This window comes from Dasypus novemcinctus, chromosome 10 (assembly GCF_030445035.2).
Source record: "Dasypus novemcinctus isolate mDasNov1 chromosome 10, mDasNov1.1.hap2, whole genome shotgun sequence".
NCBI classification, from domain to species: domain Eukaryota; kingdom Metazoa; phylum Chordata; class Mammalia; order Cingulata; family Dasypodidae; genus Dasypus; species Dasypus novemcinctus.
The window spans coordinates 9,921,939-9,937,380 of NC_080682.1; the positions used below are offsets into that span (position 1 = coordinate 9,921,939).

At 61.4% G+C, this 15,442-nt stretch overlaps 1 protein-coding gene across 2 annotated transcripts; it reads left to right on the forward strand.

Moving 5' to 3' along the window:
- Positions 1-235: 235 nt before the first annotated feature.
- Positions 236-13,685, forward strand: MAP4K2 (mitogen-activated protein kinase kinase kinase kinase 2). Of its 2 annotated transcripts, none has more exons than XM_004478553.4 (32): positions 236-396; positions 501-558; positions 772-862; positions 959-1,023; positions 1,298-1,353; positions 1,656-1,703; positions 1,792-1,834; positions 2,232-2,304; positions 2,382-2,513; positions 2,588-2,650; positions 2,921-3,002; positions 3,106-3,213; positions 3,689-3,767; positions 3,862-3,920; positions 5,762-5,805; positions 5,884-5,922; positions 6,016-6,049; positions 6,147-6,252; positions 6,333-6,421; positions 6,502-6,543; positions 6,622-6,706; positions 6,814-6,893; positions 6,981-7,041; positions 7,119-7,236; positions 10,605-10,663; positions 10,805-10,908; positions 11,006-11,183; positions 12,413-12,481; positions 12,586-12,672; positions 12,875-12,945; positions 13,046-13,101; positions 13,213-13,685. In XM_004478553.4, exons 1-32 carry the CDS (start codon positions 301-303, stop codon positions 13,298-13,300), a joined length of 2,463 nt encoding a protein of 820 aa, XP_004478610.2. In that variant the 5' UTR covers positions 236-300; the 3' UTR covers positions 13,301-13,685. The 2 variants fall into 2 exon arrangements, with proteins under 2 accessions (XP_004478610.2, XP_058161212.1); XM_058305229.2 differs by having other exon boundaries at positions 240-396; positions 3,862-3,926.
- Positions 13,686-15,442: the final 1,757 nt, after the last annotated feature.

Consider the following 15,442-nt stretch of genomic DNA (forward strand, 5'->3'; position numbering starts at 1 on the left):
GACGGGGCGGGCAGGGAGGGGGCGCACTCCCCAACGCCAGCCCCGCAACGCCTGCCCCGCGCCGGGCTGCGGGCTCCGCACCTGAAGCGCGCGGCGGGCGGGCCTGGCGCCTCGCTCGGCCCCGCCCCTGGCCCGGGACTTCCCCGCGGCCGAGGGCCGGCCCCGCGGGCGCCTCCGCCCGGCCGCGCCCCGGCGCCCCGCCCCCGGCCCGCCCCGCGCCCGCCGAGCCGCCCGCGCCCGCCCCGCCCCGCGCCGCCCGGCGCCGGCTCCGCAGCTCGCGCCCGCCGGCCCGCCCGGGCCATGGCGCTGCTGCGGGACGTGTCGCTGCAGGATCCGCGGGACCGCTTCGAGCTGCTGCAGCGCGTAGGGGCCGGGACCTATGGCGACGTCTACAAGGTGCGCCGCGTGGGAGCGCGGGTGCCCGCTCCGCGTCCTGCCGCGGGGTCCAGCCCCCGGCCCCGCCCCCTCCTCACACCGCTTCGCCCCCTCCGCCCCTGCAGGCCCGCGACACGGTCACGTCCGAACTGGCCGCCGTGAAGATAGTCAAGCTAGACCCAGGTGAGGGCCCGGGGCCAGGCCCTCTGCGCGGCCAGGGGCGAACGGGCGGGGAGGTGGCCTTTCTGAGTCCCCTGCGAGGCCGCCCCCAGCAGGGACTGTCGCCTGGCACCTGCCTGGCCCGGAGGGAGGCCCTCTGTGCCCATTCCGCAGATGGGCCACTGAGTCAGAGCCGCCCCTGACCTCTGCTCCCCCATGATGCCTTGTGCTCCCCAGGGGACGATATCAGCTCCCTCCAGCAGGAAATCACCATTCTGCGGGAGTGCCACCACCCCAATGTGGTGGCCTACATTGGCAGCTACCTCAGGTGAGGCTGCTCTCCTCCCAGCCCCCAGGCAGCCCCCACATGGCCCTGCCGTGTGCCCACCCCAGCTCTGAGTTGTGTCCCCTCCCCCCCACCCAGGAACGACCGCCTGTGGATCTGCATGGAGTTCTGTGGAGGGGGGTCCCTGCAGGAAATCTACCACGGTGAGGCCCGGGACTCCAGGCTCCAGAGAGCCCCGGCCTTCCCCCAGATGGAGCAGCTGGGGACAGCCGGCGGGACTGGGCCCCCCTGCCACTCTTGACAGCCTTTGTGACCTTGAGGGCAATGCCGTCCTCCTCTGGGCCCCGTGTCCCTGACTGTGCAGGGAGGAGATGTGGCCGACACTGTTTTTACCCAGCAGTGCCTGCTGCCTCCCCCACAGGGTGGCCGGGCCTCTCCCCCGGACCGGCTTGCCAGCCCTCACCCCTTGCATTTCAGCCACTGGGCCCCTGGAGGAGCGGCAGATTGCTTATGTGTGCCGAGAGGCACTGAAGGTATCCGGGCGTGAAGTCACCCACCCCGCCCCACCCCATTCCCCAGGAGCTGTGGGCAGCGAGCCCAGCTGGCCAGTGGGGGGGGGCGGGGAGGGCCGGCCCAGGGGGCTGCGGGTCCCGGGAGGGAAGGGGCCCCAACCCTGTTGCCGGAAGCAGCCCATTTCCCTCTTGGCTCAGCCACTTCCTGTTTGGGGAGAGGGGAGGAGGAAGCCGCTTGGGTGGGGGGCCCCAGTCCAAAGAGGGAGTTGGGGAGAGGCGGGATGGTGCTGGTGGGCCCTCTCAGGGGCTGTCTTGGTCCCCAGGGCTTGCACCACTTGCACTCTCAGGGGAAGATCCACCGTGACATCAAGGTAGGGATCTGGCCTGGGGCACGGCGGGGGGAGGGGAGGAGGAGCCGGTCCGGGTACCCAACGGGATCCTCTCTCCTTCATCCCACAGGGAGCCAACCTTCTCCTCACCCTCCAGGGAGATGTCAAGCTGGGTCAGTACCCCAGAGACAAAATCAGGGTGAGGGTTCCGTGGGGCCTCCTGAAATCCTAGAACCTGGATTCCAGTGCTGGGTGTCTTTGGGCAAGTCGCTTTATCATCTTGAGCCTCAGTTTCCCCACTTAGAAAATGGAATAGTACTCTTTTCTTTCTGCTGGGAGTTGGAAGAGGTTGGGTCTGTACCAAGTGGGACCTGGAACCGGTACTTGGTCAGGGATGGAGTGTGGTGGACTCCTCCTGGGAAGGGGACCCGGCCTGGCCTGGGGCCCGGGGCAGCTGGGGCTGGACCCGGACCACCTGCCTGTCTGAGCCCCGCCAGGTGCATCCTGACCTTGAGCCCTGGAGAAAGCAGCAGTCAGGGGGCGGGTGAGAGTAGCCGTTTCTCCCTGCAGCCGACTTTGGGGTCTCAGGCGAGCTGACGGCGTCCGTGGCTAAGAGAAAGTCTTTCATTGGGACGCCATACTGGTGAGGCTGCTTCACGAGCAGGGGGACGGGGCCACAGGTGGGGTCCCTTGTCATCCCATCTGTGACCTTTTCCCTAGGATGGCCCCGGAGGTGGCCGCCGTGGAGCGCAAAGGGGGCTACAACGAGCTGTGTGACGTCTGGGCCCTGGGCATTACCGCTATCGAGCTGGGCGAGCTGCAGCCCCCTCTGTTCCACCTGCACCCCATGAGGTCAGCCTCACACTTGCCCCTTGCTTGACTCCTGCCCTGCTGACCCTTGACCCCTGACCTTGCACTCTCCACAGGGCCTTGATGCTTATGTCGAAGAGCAGCTTCCAGCCCCCCAAGCTGAGAGACAAGCCTCGCTGGTGAGGACCCCCGGGGCAGGAGGAGCCCTCTGCTGGCTCCCAGGGTATACCCCCAAGAACCCTGTGCTCTCTGGCCTCCACAGACCACGGGGGGAGGGGCTTGCCTGCCTGTGATATAGACAGGGAAGAAGGGAAAAGGGTGATGCTACAGGAGCCATCATTGCTCAGGCTGGCTGCCCTTGACCTCAGGCTGACTTCCTGGTACAGCTGGCAGGATGCCCGGCATGGGCGCTAACCTGGGTTGGGGGTGGGGGCTCTTGTGCCCACTAGGACCCAGAATTTCCACCACTTCCTCAAGCTGGCCCTGACCAAGAACCCTAAGAAGAGGCCCACAGCAGAGAAGCTTCTGCAGGTGGGAGGCAGAGGTGGGATGAGGGGCCTGATGCTTGAGAGCAGGGGCCCAGAGGTCAGGGGCTAACCTGTGTCCCTCCCCTCCCCCCCGCCAATTTTCCCAGCACCCATTCACAACCCAGCAGCTCCCCCGGGCCCTCCTCATGCAGTTATTGGACAAAGCCAACGACCCCCACCTGGGAACGCCCTCCCCAGATGACTGTGATCTGGAGGTGAGTGGGGGGTGGGGGAGCTGGGGAAGCAGGTCTTGCCTGGCCTGGTTGGAAGGATACCTGAGGTCAAAGAGGGCAAGGTCAGTTTAGTGCGAATGTTTCCCGCACAGGGAGTCTCCCTCCAGAGAGTTGAACCCACCCATTAGGAATCACTCCTGAACCAGAGTAGGGTCCTGCCTTCCTATAGCCCCCTGCTCCCCACCTCCCACTCCAGATAGGCTGCTGCCCTTGGGCCCAGACTGACCGTGATACTCGCAGAGCCATCTTCTTGCTCTCTGTGTTTATCCTTGGCAAGTTACTTGACCTCTCTGTGCTATTTTCTCCTCCGTGAAGTGAGTGACAGTGTATCTCCCAAGAACCTTAGAGGGTGGCTGTGAGAATGAAGCACACTGATGGGTGGAAAGCACCTGACGGATACCTGGTGTGGAGCAGGAGCCACGCTGGGTGACATGCCGCTGCTTCTGTCCTCTCTTAGACTTATGACATGTTCCCTGACACCATCCACTCCCGGGGGCAGCACGGCCCGGCCGAGAGGACCCCCTCGGAGATCCAGTGTGAGTTTGGTGGGGTGGCTGCAGTTGGTGGGGGTGGCCTGAGACCCAGGCCTCCGTAACCTCTGTCCTGACCCTTGTACCCTGGGTCTCCCAGTTCACCAGGTGAAATTTGGCGCCCCTCGCAGGAAGGAAACAGACCCGCTAAACGAGCCGGTGAGGGTGTGTTGGGGGAGTGCGGATGGGCAGGGGTGAGGGGGGCAGGGTGGGTCCGGGTGGCACAAAGGAGGGGGTGCTGATGGGGGGTGAGACTTTCAGCTCAAGAGAGCTGCAAAACGGGCAGCAGTAGAGGTGAGTATCAGAAGCCACGTTCACTTTGGCCATGATGTGATTTCGTGGTTAGTCCGCGCTACAGCAGGTGCTGAACATCTAGCGTGGCACACGAATGCTCATCTTCAAAATCAACGAGCTCAGCCTTGACCCCACGCATAATGCAGATCTGACTCCTCAAAGACAAAGCCGTACTGTTGGGTGTTTTAGAGATTTTCCTGTAAATAATACATTTGATAACAACAACAACAAAACGACAAAAAACAACAAGAGGGGCAGCTGGCTCTCAGGCCTGGGAAGGCTGCGGGAGCAGGTGGCCCAGCCTGGGACCCAAAGACCGGGAGCTCTTCCTGGGCCAAGCCCCTGTGGACAGCCCACTGGGAGGCCATACTTTCTGGAAAGCCTCCCTGCTCCTCCCTCCCCCTTCCTCCTCGTCTCTCTTCCTCACCCTCTCACGTCTAGTAATTTTTTTTTTTAAGATTTTATTTTTTTAATTTACTGCCCCCCTCGGTATTTGCGCTCACTCTCTGTTCTGTGTCTGTTCATTGTGTGCTCGTCTTCTTTTTCAGGAGGCACCGGGAACTGAACCCGGGACCTCCCATGTGGGAGGAAGATGCCCAGTGGTTTGAGCTACCTCCACTCCCTCCCATAGTCCTTTGAGTCTCTATTTCTTGCTCTTGCAGTTGCCCCATCTCTGTCTGTTCGTTCCTCTCTTTCTCAATCTTTGGTTTCTCTGCCTCTCTGCCTTAACAGGTCTCTTGCCTTTACCACCTCACTGTCCGTCTATCTTCTCTCTCGAACAATCTCTACTTTTTTAAAAAATGCAGTTTGAAATAATTCCAAACTTAACAGGAGATATGCAAAAATAATACAAAAAAAATACAGAGAACTCCCAGATACCCGGATTTACCACCTTGGGTGTTTTGCCATGTTTGCTGTACCTTTCATTTCTTTTAAGTTATCTACTTGTTTATCATTTATCATCTATCTATTGACTCAGCATTTGAGGGTACATGACATGTCTCGCTTCTCTAACACTTGATATTTCTGTGTATCCTAAGAATAAGGATGCTTCCTTATGTAACCACATTAAATATGGTTTTCAGGTTCAAGAGATCCAACGTTTATTAATATGTATCAATAAAAATCGATGTGGAAAAAGAAATCCAACGTTGCTAGAAGGCTCACAATCTATATTCCAATTGCTCAGTAATGTTTTTTGGGGCCTTCTCCATTATTCAATCTGGGCTCATGTATTGCACTTAATTGTCATTATTTTTTTAGTCTTTCTCTTTTTTGTGTTATAATATACATACAACTTAAAATTTCCCACTTTTCATAAAATGTACCACTCCCAACCGTACAACTCCGTGGCATTAGTTTTGTTCACAGTGTGCTCCTATCGCCACCACCCGTTACGGAAACGATTCCCTCAGTCCAGGCAGAGACCTGTACCGTTAAGCCTTGGCTCCCCATCCCCCATCCCCGCCCCTCCTAATCTGAACTCTACTTTCTGTTCTTATGAATTTGTATATTCTAGTTATTTCCTGTAAGTAGAATTATGTAATGTCTGTTCTTTTGTGTCTGGTTTATATGTTTATTTCACCGAACGTGATGTCTTTAAACTTCGCCCATGTTTTAGCATGGCCCACAATCTCTGGATTGCTCTCTTACTTTGCTTTTCTGTCTCTGCCTCTCTGCCGGTCTCTGGCTCGGTTTCCTCGCAGTGGGAGGAAGAATGGACGCTGCTGGGGAAGGAGGAGCTGAGTGGGTGAGTGAGGGGAAGCTGCTGGGGATAGCTGGGGGCGGCGGCGAAGGCTGCCCTCTGAACCGCTCCCACCCTGCCCAGGAGCCTGCTGCAGTCAGTCCAGGAGGCCCTGGAGGAGAGGTGAGGGAATGGGGTCGGTGGGGGGGGAGGTGACCAGCCCTGGGTCCCAGTTCCATCTCACACGTTCTTTTCCTCTGGTCTGTCCCCCCACAGGAGTCTGACCATCCGACCAGCCTCGGACATGCAGGTTGGGGGGTGGGGGGAAGGCAGACTGGGCAGGGTGGGAAGTGTGCTGCAGGGGTGTCCCTGGGTGGGGTAGGGTCACAGGGTCCCCCTCCTGCCAGGTGCTGGACTCCCCAGACGACGCCATGGGAACCATCAAGCGGGCCCCTATCTTGGGGCTGTCCCCCCCTGAGCCTCCAGCTGAGGACCTTCTGTCCAGCCCTCCAGGTGAGTCCCAGACTTGGGAGGCCAGAGGCCGGCCCGGGCCGGGCCTGGGGCTGGAAATCACAGCGGGTCTGTGCCTGCAGGGACCCCGTCCCCGCCTCCACCAGGCCCCGACAGCCCCCCACTGCTCCCCACTGCGTGGGCCACCATGAAGCAGCAGGACGGTCCCGAGGTGAGGGGGCCACAGAGGGGTTGTGGAGATCGGGGGCTGGGGGCTCACCTCAGCCTGACCCCTTCTCCACCCACCCCCAGAGACCATCCTGCCACGGGCTCCCGCCGACCCCCAAGGTGCACGTAAGTGTTTGCTCCGCGGCCCGCAGCCCTGCCCCCCCGGCCCCCGCCCGCCCTCACCAGCCTCGCGCCTCCCCACAGATGGGCGCCTGCTTCTCCAAGGTCTTCAACGGCTGCCCCCTGCGCATCCACGCTGCTGTCACCTGGGTTCACCCCATCACCCGGGGTAGGCCAGGGCCCGGGAGCCAGGGAGGAGGCAGGAGCGGGGGACCGCCCCAGCTTGGGCCAGGGGGGCGGCCCCCCTGACCCCCGATCCCATACCCAAACCCGCAGACCAGTTCCTGGTGGTGGGGGCCGAGGAGGGCATCTACACGCTCAACCTGCACGAGCTGCACGAGGACACACTGGAGAAGGTGAGGCCGGGCGGGCTGAGGAGGGCGGATGGCCTCTGGGGCCTGGCGCTGACCGTCAGTCCGTGGGTGTCTGTCTGTTCCCTCCAGCTGATTTCACCCCGCTGCTCCTGGCTCTACTGCGTGAACAACGTGCTGCTGTCGCTCTCAGGTAGGAGCCCGTGGCGGTGGGGGCGGGGCCGGCAGCTCCCTGCCCGCCCACACTCTCCCCGTCCTTCTCCCTGGCAGGGAAATCCACGCACATCTGGGCCCATGATCTCCCCGGCCTGTTTGAGCAGCGGCGTCTACAGCAACAGGTTCCTCTCTCCCTCCCCACCAACCGCCTCACCCAGCGCATCATCCCCAGGTCAGGGGCGCCGCCAGGGAGGGGGCCTGAGTGCGGGGGGAGGGTGGGGGAAGCAGAGGGACCTCGCCTGATACTGAGACTTGGCCTCTCTGAGCCCAGTTTCCTCATCCGTCAGGGCAGTGCTGGCCCCCCACGCCCCCCGCAGACTCGAAGGCAGAGGATGTGAAAGCGCTTTGCAAATCGTGGGCCCTGTGCGTGTTAGGATGTGGGCCTTTGTGCGACAGTTAAAGGTTTACTGAGTACCTATTTCATCCCAGGCCCCGTGCCAGGAGAGGGAGAGTGTTAGGGACAGGGAGAGGGCGAGGGAGAGGCTTGGGGACATAACGAATCAAACACATCCTTGACTTCGAGGAACGGGAGAGGTGGACCCATTAACAGACACCTGGGACCTGATACTGGGGAGAGCTGGGAGAGACTGGGGAGCCTTCACACCTCCTGGTGGGAAAGTTTTCCAGGCAGGGGAAGAGCAGGTGCACTCGCACGCGAGCTGAGGCTGTCCGGCCAACCTGGGAGCACCAGGGTTTTTTGGCCTGAAGGAGAAGGGCAGAGCAGCAGAGAACCAAGCTGCACAGGTGGCGGAGCCCTTCCTTTGGTGCCAGGCCAAGGATTTGCACTTTGGCCCACTGGCGGCAGACACCGTGAGCGTTTGGGGAGGATCACTGCATGTGTCAGCAGCATTCTTTGCATTGCAGATGATTCGACTCACTGGCTTCAGCACAAGAGGGGATTTAGTGGCTCGTGTAACTCAAAGGCCAGGAGTCTTTTTACATCTCTTGGCTGTTTCCATCTGTTGTCTTCGTTCTGTCTAATGCTGCCCGCCTGCAGTTCCAGGCCGGCCTTCCACTAGCTAAACCGCCCAGTAGAACTAGAGCCTCTGTTTCCCAGCAATTCCCCCAGAAACCCAGGGCTGATTCCCATGGGTCTGGCTTAGGTCCCTGCCCGGCCTGGAGCCAGCTCACTGTGGCTAGTGACCTGGCCTGGGTCACGTGTGCTTTCCTAGTACCCCCCTCAGAGGAGAACCCAGGGGCTATTAGCAGGAAGAGATGCTGGACAAATAAAAACAAGAGGCATGTACTGGGCTGGCTGCGTGGACGGAAAGGATGCCTTGGAGAGTGAGGCAGGGAAGAGAACCCAGCCGACCCGGGGACAAGAGACGGGGGGCAGGCCAAGGGACAATAACGATGGACTCGAGCAGTATTGAGGAAGTGGAATTAACAGGGTTTGGGGACTGATTGGAGTTGGGGTGAGTGGGGGGTGGTTGGGGGCCTCCAGAGGAGCAGCTTATGGAAAGAAAACGAGCCCACCTTTGTCATGGGTTTTTTGAGCTCCTGGGGCACGTCCCAGGGCAGAGTCATCACTCAGTCATCCAGTGACCATCTCCTGAGTCCCCCCGTGACTTCCTTGTGGGGGAAGACAGACAACAAACGCAGACGTAGGAAAGGAGTGTGTTCAGTGGTGAGGCAAGAAGGGAGGGCAGGGCGAAGGGAGGCCAGGAGGGCGAGGTGGGGTTGTGGTTTAAACAAGGTGGTCAGGGAAGGAGTTGTTTGAGCAGAAACTTGGAGGAAGCGGGGGCAGAGGGGCTGGCCCGTGCAAAGGCCCTGAGGCAAGACCTGTTGGAACACGAAGGAGGCCAGCGGGGCTGGCTGGAATGGACGGAGGGAGAGGGGTGGTCTGGTCGGGCCTTGCAGCCCCAGGGAGGCCTTTGGCTTTGACTCTGAGTGGTCTAGAAGCCTCTGCCGAGTTGTTAGCAGCAGAGGACGCAGTCTGATGGAGGCTTGAACAGGATCATTGTAGCTGGCTTGTGAGGGAGGAAGCAGGGGCACCCCCAGGGGCTGTTGCAACAATTCAGAGGGGAGGTGATAAAGGCTTGGGCCACGGTAACAGTAAAGGAGGTGGTTCTGTTTTGCAAGTAGAACTAGCAGGATTTCCTGATGGACTGGTGGTGGGTGGAAGCAAGAGATAGGAGCCAAGGAGGTCTCCAAGGCTTTTTGGCCTGGACAACAGGAAGGATGGAGCTGTCATGGCGGGGGGGGGGGCAGTGGCAGAGTGCAGTTTTGTCACATTAAGTTTGAGATGCTTGTTTAGTCAGTGGAGGTGGTTGGGGTGGGGGGTGTGGATTGTGGGGGGCAGGGGGTGGGGGGCTGGCACTTTGAGGAGTGGAGGAGCCAGGGCTGTGGGCTTAGAGGTCATAGCCAGATTGGGGGGGGGGGGGAGGCCAGGGGGTGGGCCAGGAAGGAGGGGGAGGCTGGCCCAGAGGCAAGGCAGCCTGGGAGGCCGGGAGGACCCCGGGCCCTTCCTGCAGTGAGGAGCTCGCCCTGGGGTCCATCTGGAGCCCTGAGGTCTGGGGCTTCCTGAGCTGAGTCCCCAAACGAGCCTCCTCTCTGACCCAGGCCCTACAGGAAGCAGGTGCCTCAGAGGCCAGTAAGTCACAGGTGGCTTTGGGCGTGTATTGGGAAAATCAGAGTCAAAGCATCCATTTTGAATGTCCAGGCCAGAGAACCCGAATTGTTTGGAGAAAAAGACAAATACAAAATCAGATGCCTGTGCCCGATCCGAAGGCTGGCTGGGAAAGAGGGTGAGAGGTCAAGTGGAGAGGGGCCTGCAGGGGCAGGGGCTGGGGGAGACAGGCACTGGCACTCGGCAGGGCCCAGGAGGAGGCAGGGAGAGGAAGGGAGAGCCTCAGAGGGTCTCCTGGGAGCTTGGGGTGGGGGCACCCCCTAACCAAGGCAGGGACCCCTCTGCTCCCACCCCTCCCACTTCTCCCCGGCAGCCAGGGTGAGCTGTGCCTGGCCCCCTGGCCGTGGCCTTTACTAGGCAGTGGAGGGCAGGCCGTGGCCATTTTTTTGCAAGTCATTGGCCCATTTGCCCAATTGTGAACTGAGCAAATATGGGGTTGGGACAGGACTGTGAGTCCTGCAGCTTGGTGGCCCCTTCACACTCTCATTTCTTCGTTTATGCCCTATCTTCGTCTAAAAAGGATTTTTAAACAGAAAAGCTGGCCCTTTGGGAGCACACACCTGTGCCACACGCTGCTGAGATATGCCCTCACACTTACTCATTTTATCCTCGCTGAGACCCTGTGAGGGGACCCTCCCATCATCCCCATTTTACAGATGAGGAAACTGAGGCACAAGAGATTAAATGAGTTTTCCAGAGCCACATAAAGTCAGAGGAAATTCCAGGCTGTAGGCATGGGCGCTGGACCTTCAGATCCTGGGCCCGTCACCAGCTGTGCTACCTGGGCAAGTTGCTTTGCCTCTCTGAGCCTCAGCTGTAAGCAGGGAGGAGGGTAGTGCCCACCTCCCTGGGGCCCTGCAGGGCCTCGCCCTTGGATGGTACCCATGACGCCTGCAGTTTGTCACCCCCAGGCGCTTCGCCCTGTCCACCAAGATTCCAGACACCAAAGGCTGCCTGCAGTGCCGCGTCGGTGAGAGCCGGGTGGGGGGGCAGCGAGGGGCTGGGGTGCAGGGGCGGGGTCAGGGAGGGCGAGGGGCGCTGGGTGGGGCCTGCGAGGGGCTGAGGCATGGGACCCGGCCAGCCCGGCACCCACTGCCCGCTTCCCTTGCAGTGCGGAACCCCTACACAGGCAGCACCTTCCTCCTGGCGGCGCTGCCCGCCAGCCTGCTCCTGCTGCAGTGGTATGAGCCCCTGCAGAAGTTCCTGCTGCTAAAGGTGCGGGGCGGGTGGGACGGGACCAAGGGGGCCGTCGGGTGGGTGGCGGGGGGCCTGGGAGCAGAGGTGGAGACCTGAGCATCCCTGCTGCCCCCAGAGCTTCTCTAGCCCTCTGCCCAGCCTGGCAGGGATGCTGGAGCCACTGGTGCTGGAAGGGAAGGAGCTCCCGCAGGTGTGCGTGGGGGCTGAGGGGCCCGAGGGGCCCGGCTGCCGGGTCCTGTTCCACGTCCTGCCCCTGGAGGCCAGCCTGACACCCGACATCCTCATCCCACCCGGTGAGAAGGGGGGCGGGCTGCTGTGTGTGCGCTGAGAGGGACGGTGTACAGACCAGGCTCTCCAACTGTGTTCCCCACGGCCTGGCGCTCCGTGAAGGCCCTGGGGGCCCCAGGGCAGCCGGGGGGGGGGTCCACAGCCCCCAGCCCCACTTCAGCGATCCTGCAGTGGGCTTCCAGAAGATACTTCTTTAGACCCAAGGGCTTGACAGCTGAGGAACAAACTGACTGCCCTGCCCTGGCGCTGTGCCGGGACTGTGGGGCAGAGCCAGGCCTGGGCAAGGCAGCCCCGAGGCGCCCGTCCTGAGCAGGGAAGCAGGACGCCCTGACGGGGTGTCAGGGCCGCCCAGGGGAGCCTCACGAGTGGCGGTGGGAAAAGGAGGAGGGATGGCCCTGCTGGGTGCCAGGCCCCGAGCCAGGAGCTCCAAGCAGGTTTTCTTCTCCCCGTGGCCTGGCTTAGCGTTGTGCTGCCCTAACAAAGTTCCACGAACGGGGCAGCTTAAAGCCACAGCAGTTGAGTGTCTCCCGGTTGTGGGGAGCCCGAAGTCTGAAATCCAGATGCCGGCAGGGCCGCCTTCCCTCTGACACCCACAGGGAGAAGGCCTCCAGGTCTTGTCCGGCTTCTGGTGTTTGCTGCCGTCCTCGACCTTCCCTGTTTGTTGATGCAGCACTCGGGGCTCTTCCCGTCTCCTCTCTGTCGCCAGGTTTCCTCTTCTCCTAAGACACCAGGCATCCTGGGTTGGGGCCCGCCCTCATCCACTTTGACCTCATCTGAACTAATCACACCTTCAAAGGCTCTACTTCCAAATAAGGTCCCACTCCCAGGAGCTGAGGACTTGGGTATGGCTTGGGGGATACAATCCAACCTGAAAGAGTAGGCGCCATCATCCCTGTGTTACGAATGAGGAAACTGAGGCTCAGATGGTGGAAGAGACGTGCCTGGACACACAGTGAGCCCCGAAGCCCACTGGCCTGGTTGCAGGGTCCCTGCCCTCCCCCGGCTTTCTGGGAGCAGGCCTGGCCTGACTCCTCTCTTCTCTGTGTCTTGTGGACCAGTCACTTCACTCTCGGGGCCTCAGTTTACCCAGCCGTTGCGTGTCTCAGACCTCGCAGGGATGTTGTGAGGTGGCAGTAGATGGTGGCCGAGCGCCGACTGTCCCCCTCGTCGTACCCTCTAGGGGGCAGGGTGGGGCTGGCGGCTCAGGCAGGCTGTCTCTCTTCTGTGCCTGCAGAGGGGATCCCGGGCTCTGCTCAGCAGGTCATCCAGGTGGATCGAGACACGGTCCTGGTCAGCTTTGAACGTGAGCACTCGGGGTTCACGGCCCCGGCTTGGGGGATGCTGGGCGGGTCTGCCTGTTAGAAGGGGCCACCTCACACCCGGCCCACTGGCCCTTTCCCTGAGCAGGCTGCGTGAGGATTGTCAATCTGCAGGGTGAGCCCACGGCCACGCTGGCTCCAGAGCTGACCTTTGACTTCCCCATCGAGACTGTGGGTGAGCGAGCCAGAGGTGGGGGGGCGGGAGGCTCCCCGGCTGGGAGCACGTGTCCCAGCCCAGGGCCTGGGCGGCCTCTCCTGAGGGCCCTCCTGGGCCCCCTGGTCAACGAGGGCCTCAGTGGCCCAGAGCTGGGTCCCGGGCGGGGCTGAGGGAGCAGCCTCCCCAGGCGGGGACACTGACGCCAGCCTGGCCCCTCCAGTGTGCCTGCAGGACAGCGTGCTGGCCTTCTGGGGCCACGGGATGCAGGGCCGCAGCCTGGACACCAACGAGGTGAGTGGGGCTGAGCCACCCGGCCGCCCCCAGCCCCTGGCCGCCCCCACCTCGTGGGAGAGGCCCCGCGGGGGTCGCCTCAGTCCCCTTTCCTTCCCAGGTAACCCAGGAGATCACAGACGAGACAAGAACCTTCCGAGTGCTTGGGGCCCATAGGTAGGACGGGGCTCCCCGGCCTCCCCTGCAGACCCCTCGAGGCCCGAGAGAACCTGGTCACCCCAGGGTGCCCTCCCTGCCCGCTCCCCTCTGGCTTTCTCTCCCCTCCAGAGACATCATCCTCGAGAGCACGCCCACCGACAACCCCGGGGCTCACAGCAACCTCTACATTCTCACGGGCCATCAGAGCAGTTACTGAGCGGCGGCCGCCCCCTCTGCCCCAAGCCTTAGCTGCCGGCCCTCCGGGGCCATGGGGCCCCTCCCGATCGGGGAGCCCGGGCCCCTGGCCCTGCTGGGCTGCAGGGCAGAAATAATCCTGGGAAGTATTCGGGCCGGAGAGGGGAGTCCACCCTCCACCTCGGCAATAACTGGACCGGAGGAAGCTGCTGTCACCCCCACGCCTGCAGGCAGCCCAGGCACCGCAGGGCATCCTGGGCCGGGCAGGGCTGGGCCCTGGGTGATCCATTCCATTCTGTTCCACCTTTCCTTTCCCCTCTTCTGCCAAGAGCCTGGCCCTGCGCTCTGTGCTGGGGAACGTGGTATTTAAGAGAGAACTATATTGTATTAAAGATGACTTGATTTTGCTCTGCTGCTTTCTCTGGGTTGGGTGGGAGCCGAGCCCACTGCCTCCTCTCCCTCCTCTTCCTCTCCTCCCTCCAGCCCACATTTCTGGGGGCGCCTCATTCACGGATGGCAGGCTGCCAGCAGTGGGGGCGGCTTTGAAATAGGGAAGCAGGGCAGAGGTGGGGGACCAGTGGTCCCCAGCAGGCATCCCAGGGCCCTGTGTCTTCCCGGGCTCCCCTCTTGGGGATCCAGCCCCCAGCTTTGCAGTTTGAGACCTCTGTGGTGGCTTGACACCCCAGGGAGTCATGCAGATAGGTGGAGCTGCTATAGAGGCTGAGGAGCCCCAAACAAAGGGACTCCCGTCCAGGGCCCCCTCTGCCTGACGTGGGCCCTCACCAGGCAGCCTGTGAGCCGGGGAGGCTGTGGGCCTAACGAAGCTGGGCCCCCCTCTGGGCCCGGGGCTGCCTCCCTGCCTCCTCCCCTCTGCCACGGCCGTGCCTCTGTCTCCAGGCCTGTATCAAGCCAGGAGTGACTACACAGACCTGATCGGGCTAGACTAGGAGGATCAGCCTGAGGTCCATTTGTCCATTTAACACATATGCCCCAATACTCGATGTCAGGCCGGGCTACCTCCAAGATGTGGACTGTCTGCCGCGGCCTGCGTCTCGAGGGCACGTCCAACCATGCCGACCTGGTGCTTTATGTCCTCATTCCTGGGCTTCCTCTCCGAGGACCCCGGGCCAGGGATGCTGCTGCCCCAAGTGCTGGCTGGGCTGCTCCTTAGCAGAGCCAGGGGCGGGGCCTGCGGGCAGGGTGGGAGCTGGCCTCGAGGGAGGGGCTGCGGAGGGCGGGAGGGCCCTGGACGGGCCGAGCTTGAGCCAAGGCCCAGCAGTGCAGTCCCAACTTTGGCCGGGTGGTCACTCTGCTCCTATCCCGGGCTTCTCTACACCTGCAGGGTCCCAGCAGCTATCTGCTCGATGAACAGAGGGACGAGCCGGTGGGTGGTGGGGAGAGGGTGGCCCCCTGAAGAAACAATGGTGCAGTGGTTGCCACTGTCCCTGGGTCACCCCTTCCGCAGAGCCCCACCTGCTCTGACCCCTTCCAGCGAGCAGGAGGGATTCTGGGCTGAAATGGGACCCAGATCAGGGAGGGGACCCAGCTCCTGTGCCTGGGCTCTCCCATGTGTTCTTGGTGGGACCCCAAGGAGGGGAAGAGGCACCTTCCAAGTGCTGAAGGTTGGTCTGCACTTGCCCAGGAGGTATCTGATGGACCAAATGATGGGGCAACGGGGATACAAAGGGAATTCCTAACTTCCAACTCCAGATTTCTTGGAGTCAACGCGGGATTTAGCTGAGCTGTGCCGGGGCGGCAGACCAGTGCCGCCTTGTGGTGGCTCTTCCCAGCCCGCAGCTGCTGCTCATGTCGGAATCAGGAAAGCAGATGGGGGTGGGGGGTGTCAGCGTCTTAAATGCCAAAGTTGTGGGGTCGTGGCAAATGCAAGGCAGTGTGGCCTATGAGAAAATGTTTGCTTCCAACAAAAGTCAAAAAGCTGGGGAATATGCACTGAAAGACAACTTAAATTACTTTTAAATAGGTAGCACTTGCCCATGGTACAAATTTCTTTTATTACAGAAAAGATACCAAAAGTCTCCCTTTTCAGTCCCCTGCCCTCCAGCCCCCCACGTCCTGGTGACTTATGAATCCTAGAAGTCTTTATGCATATTTAGTCAATTCAATGTTTTATTCTCCTCCCCACCCCCTTTTAAACATACACACA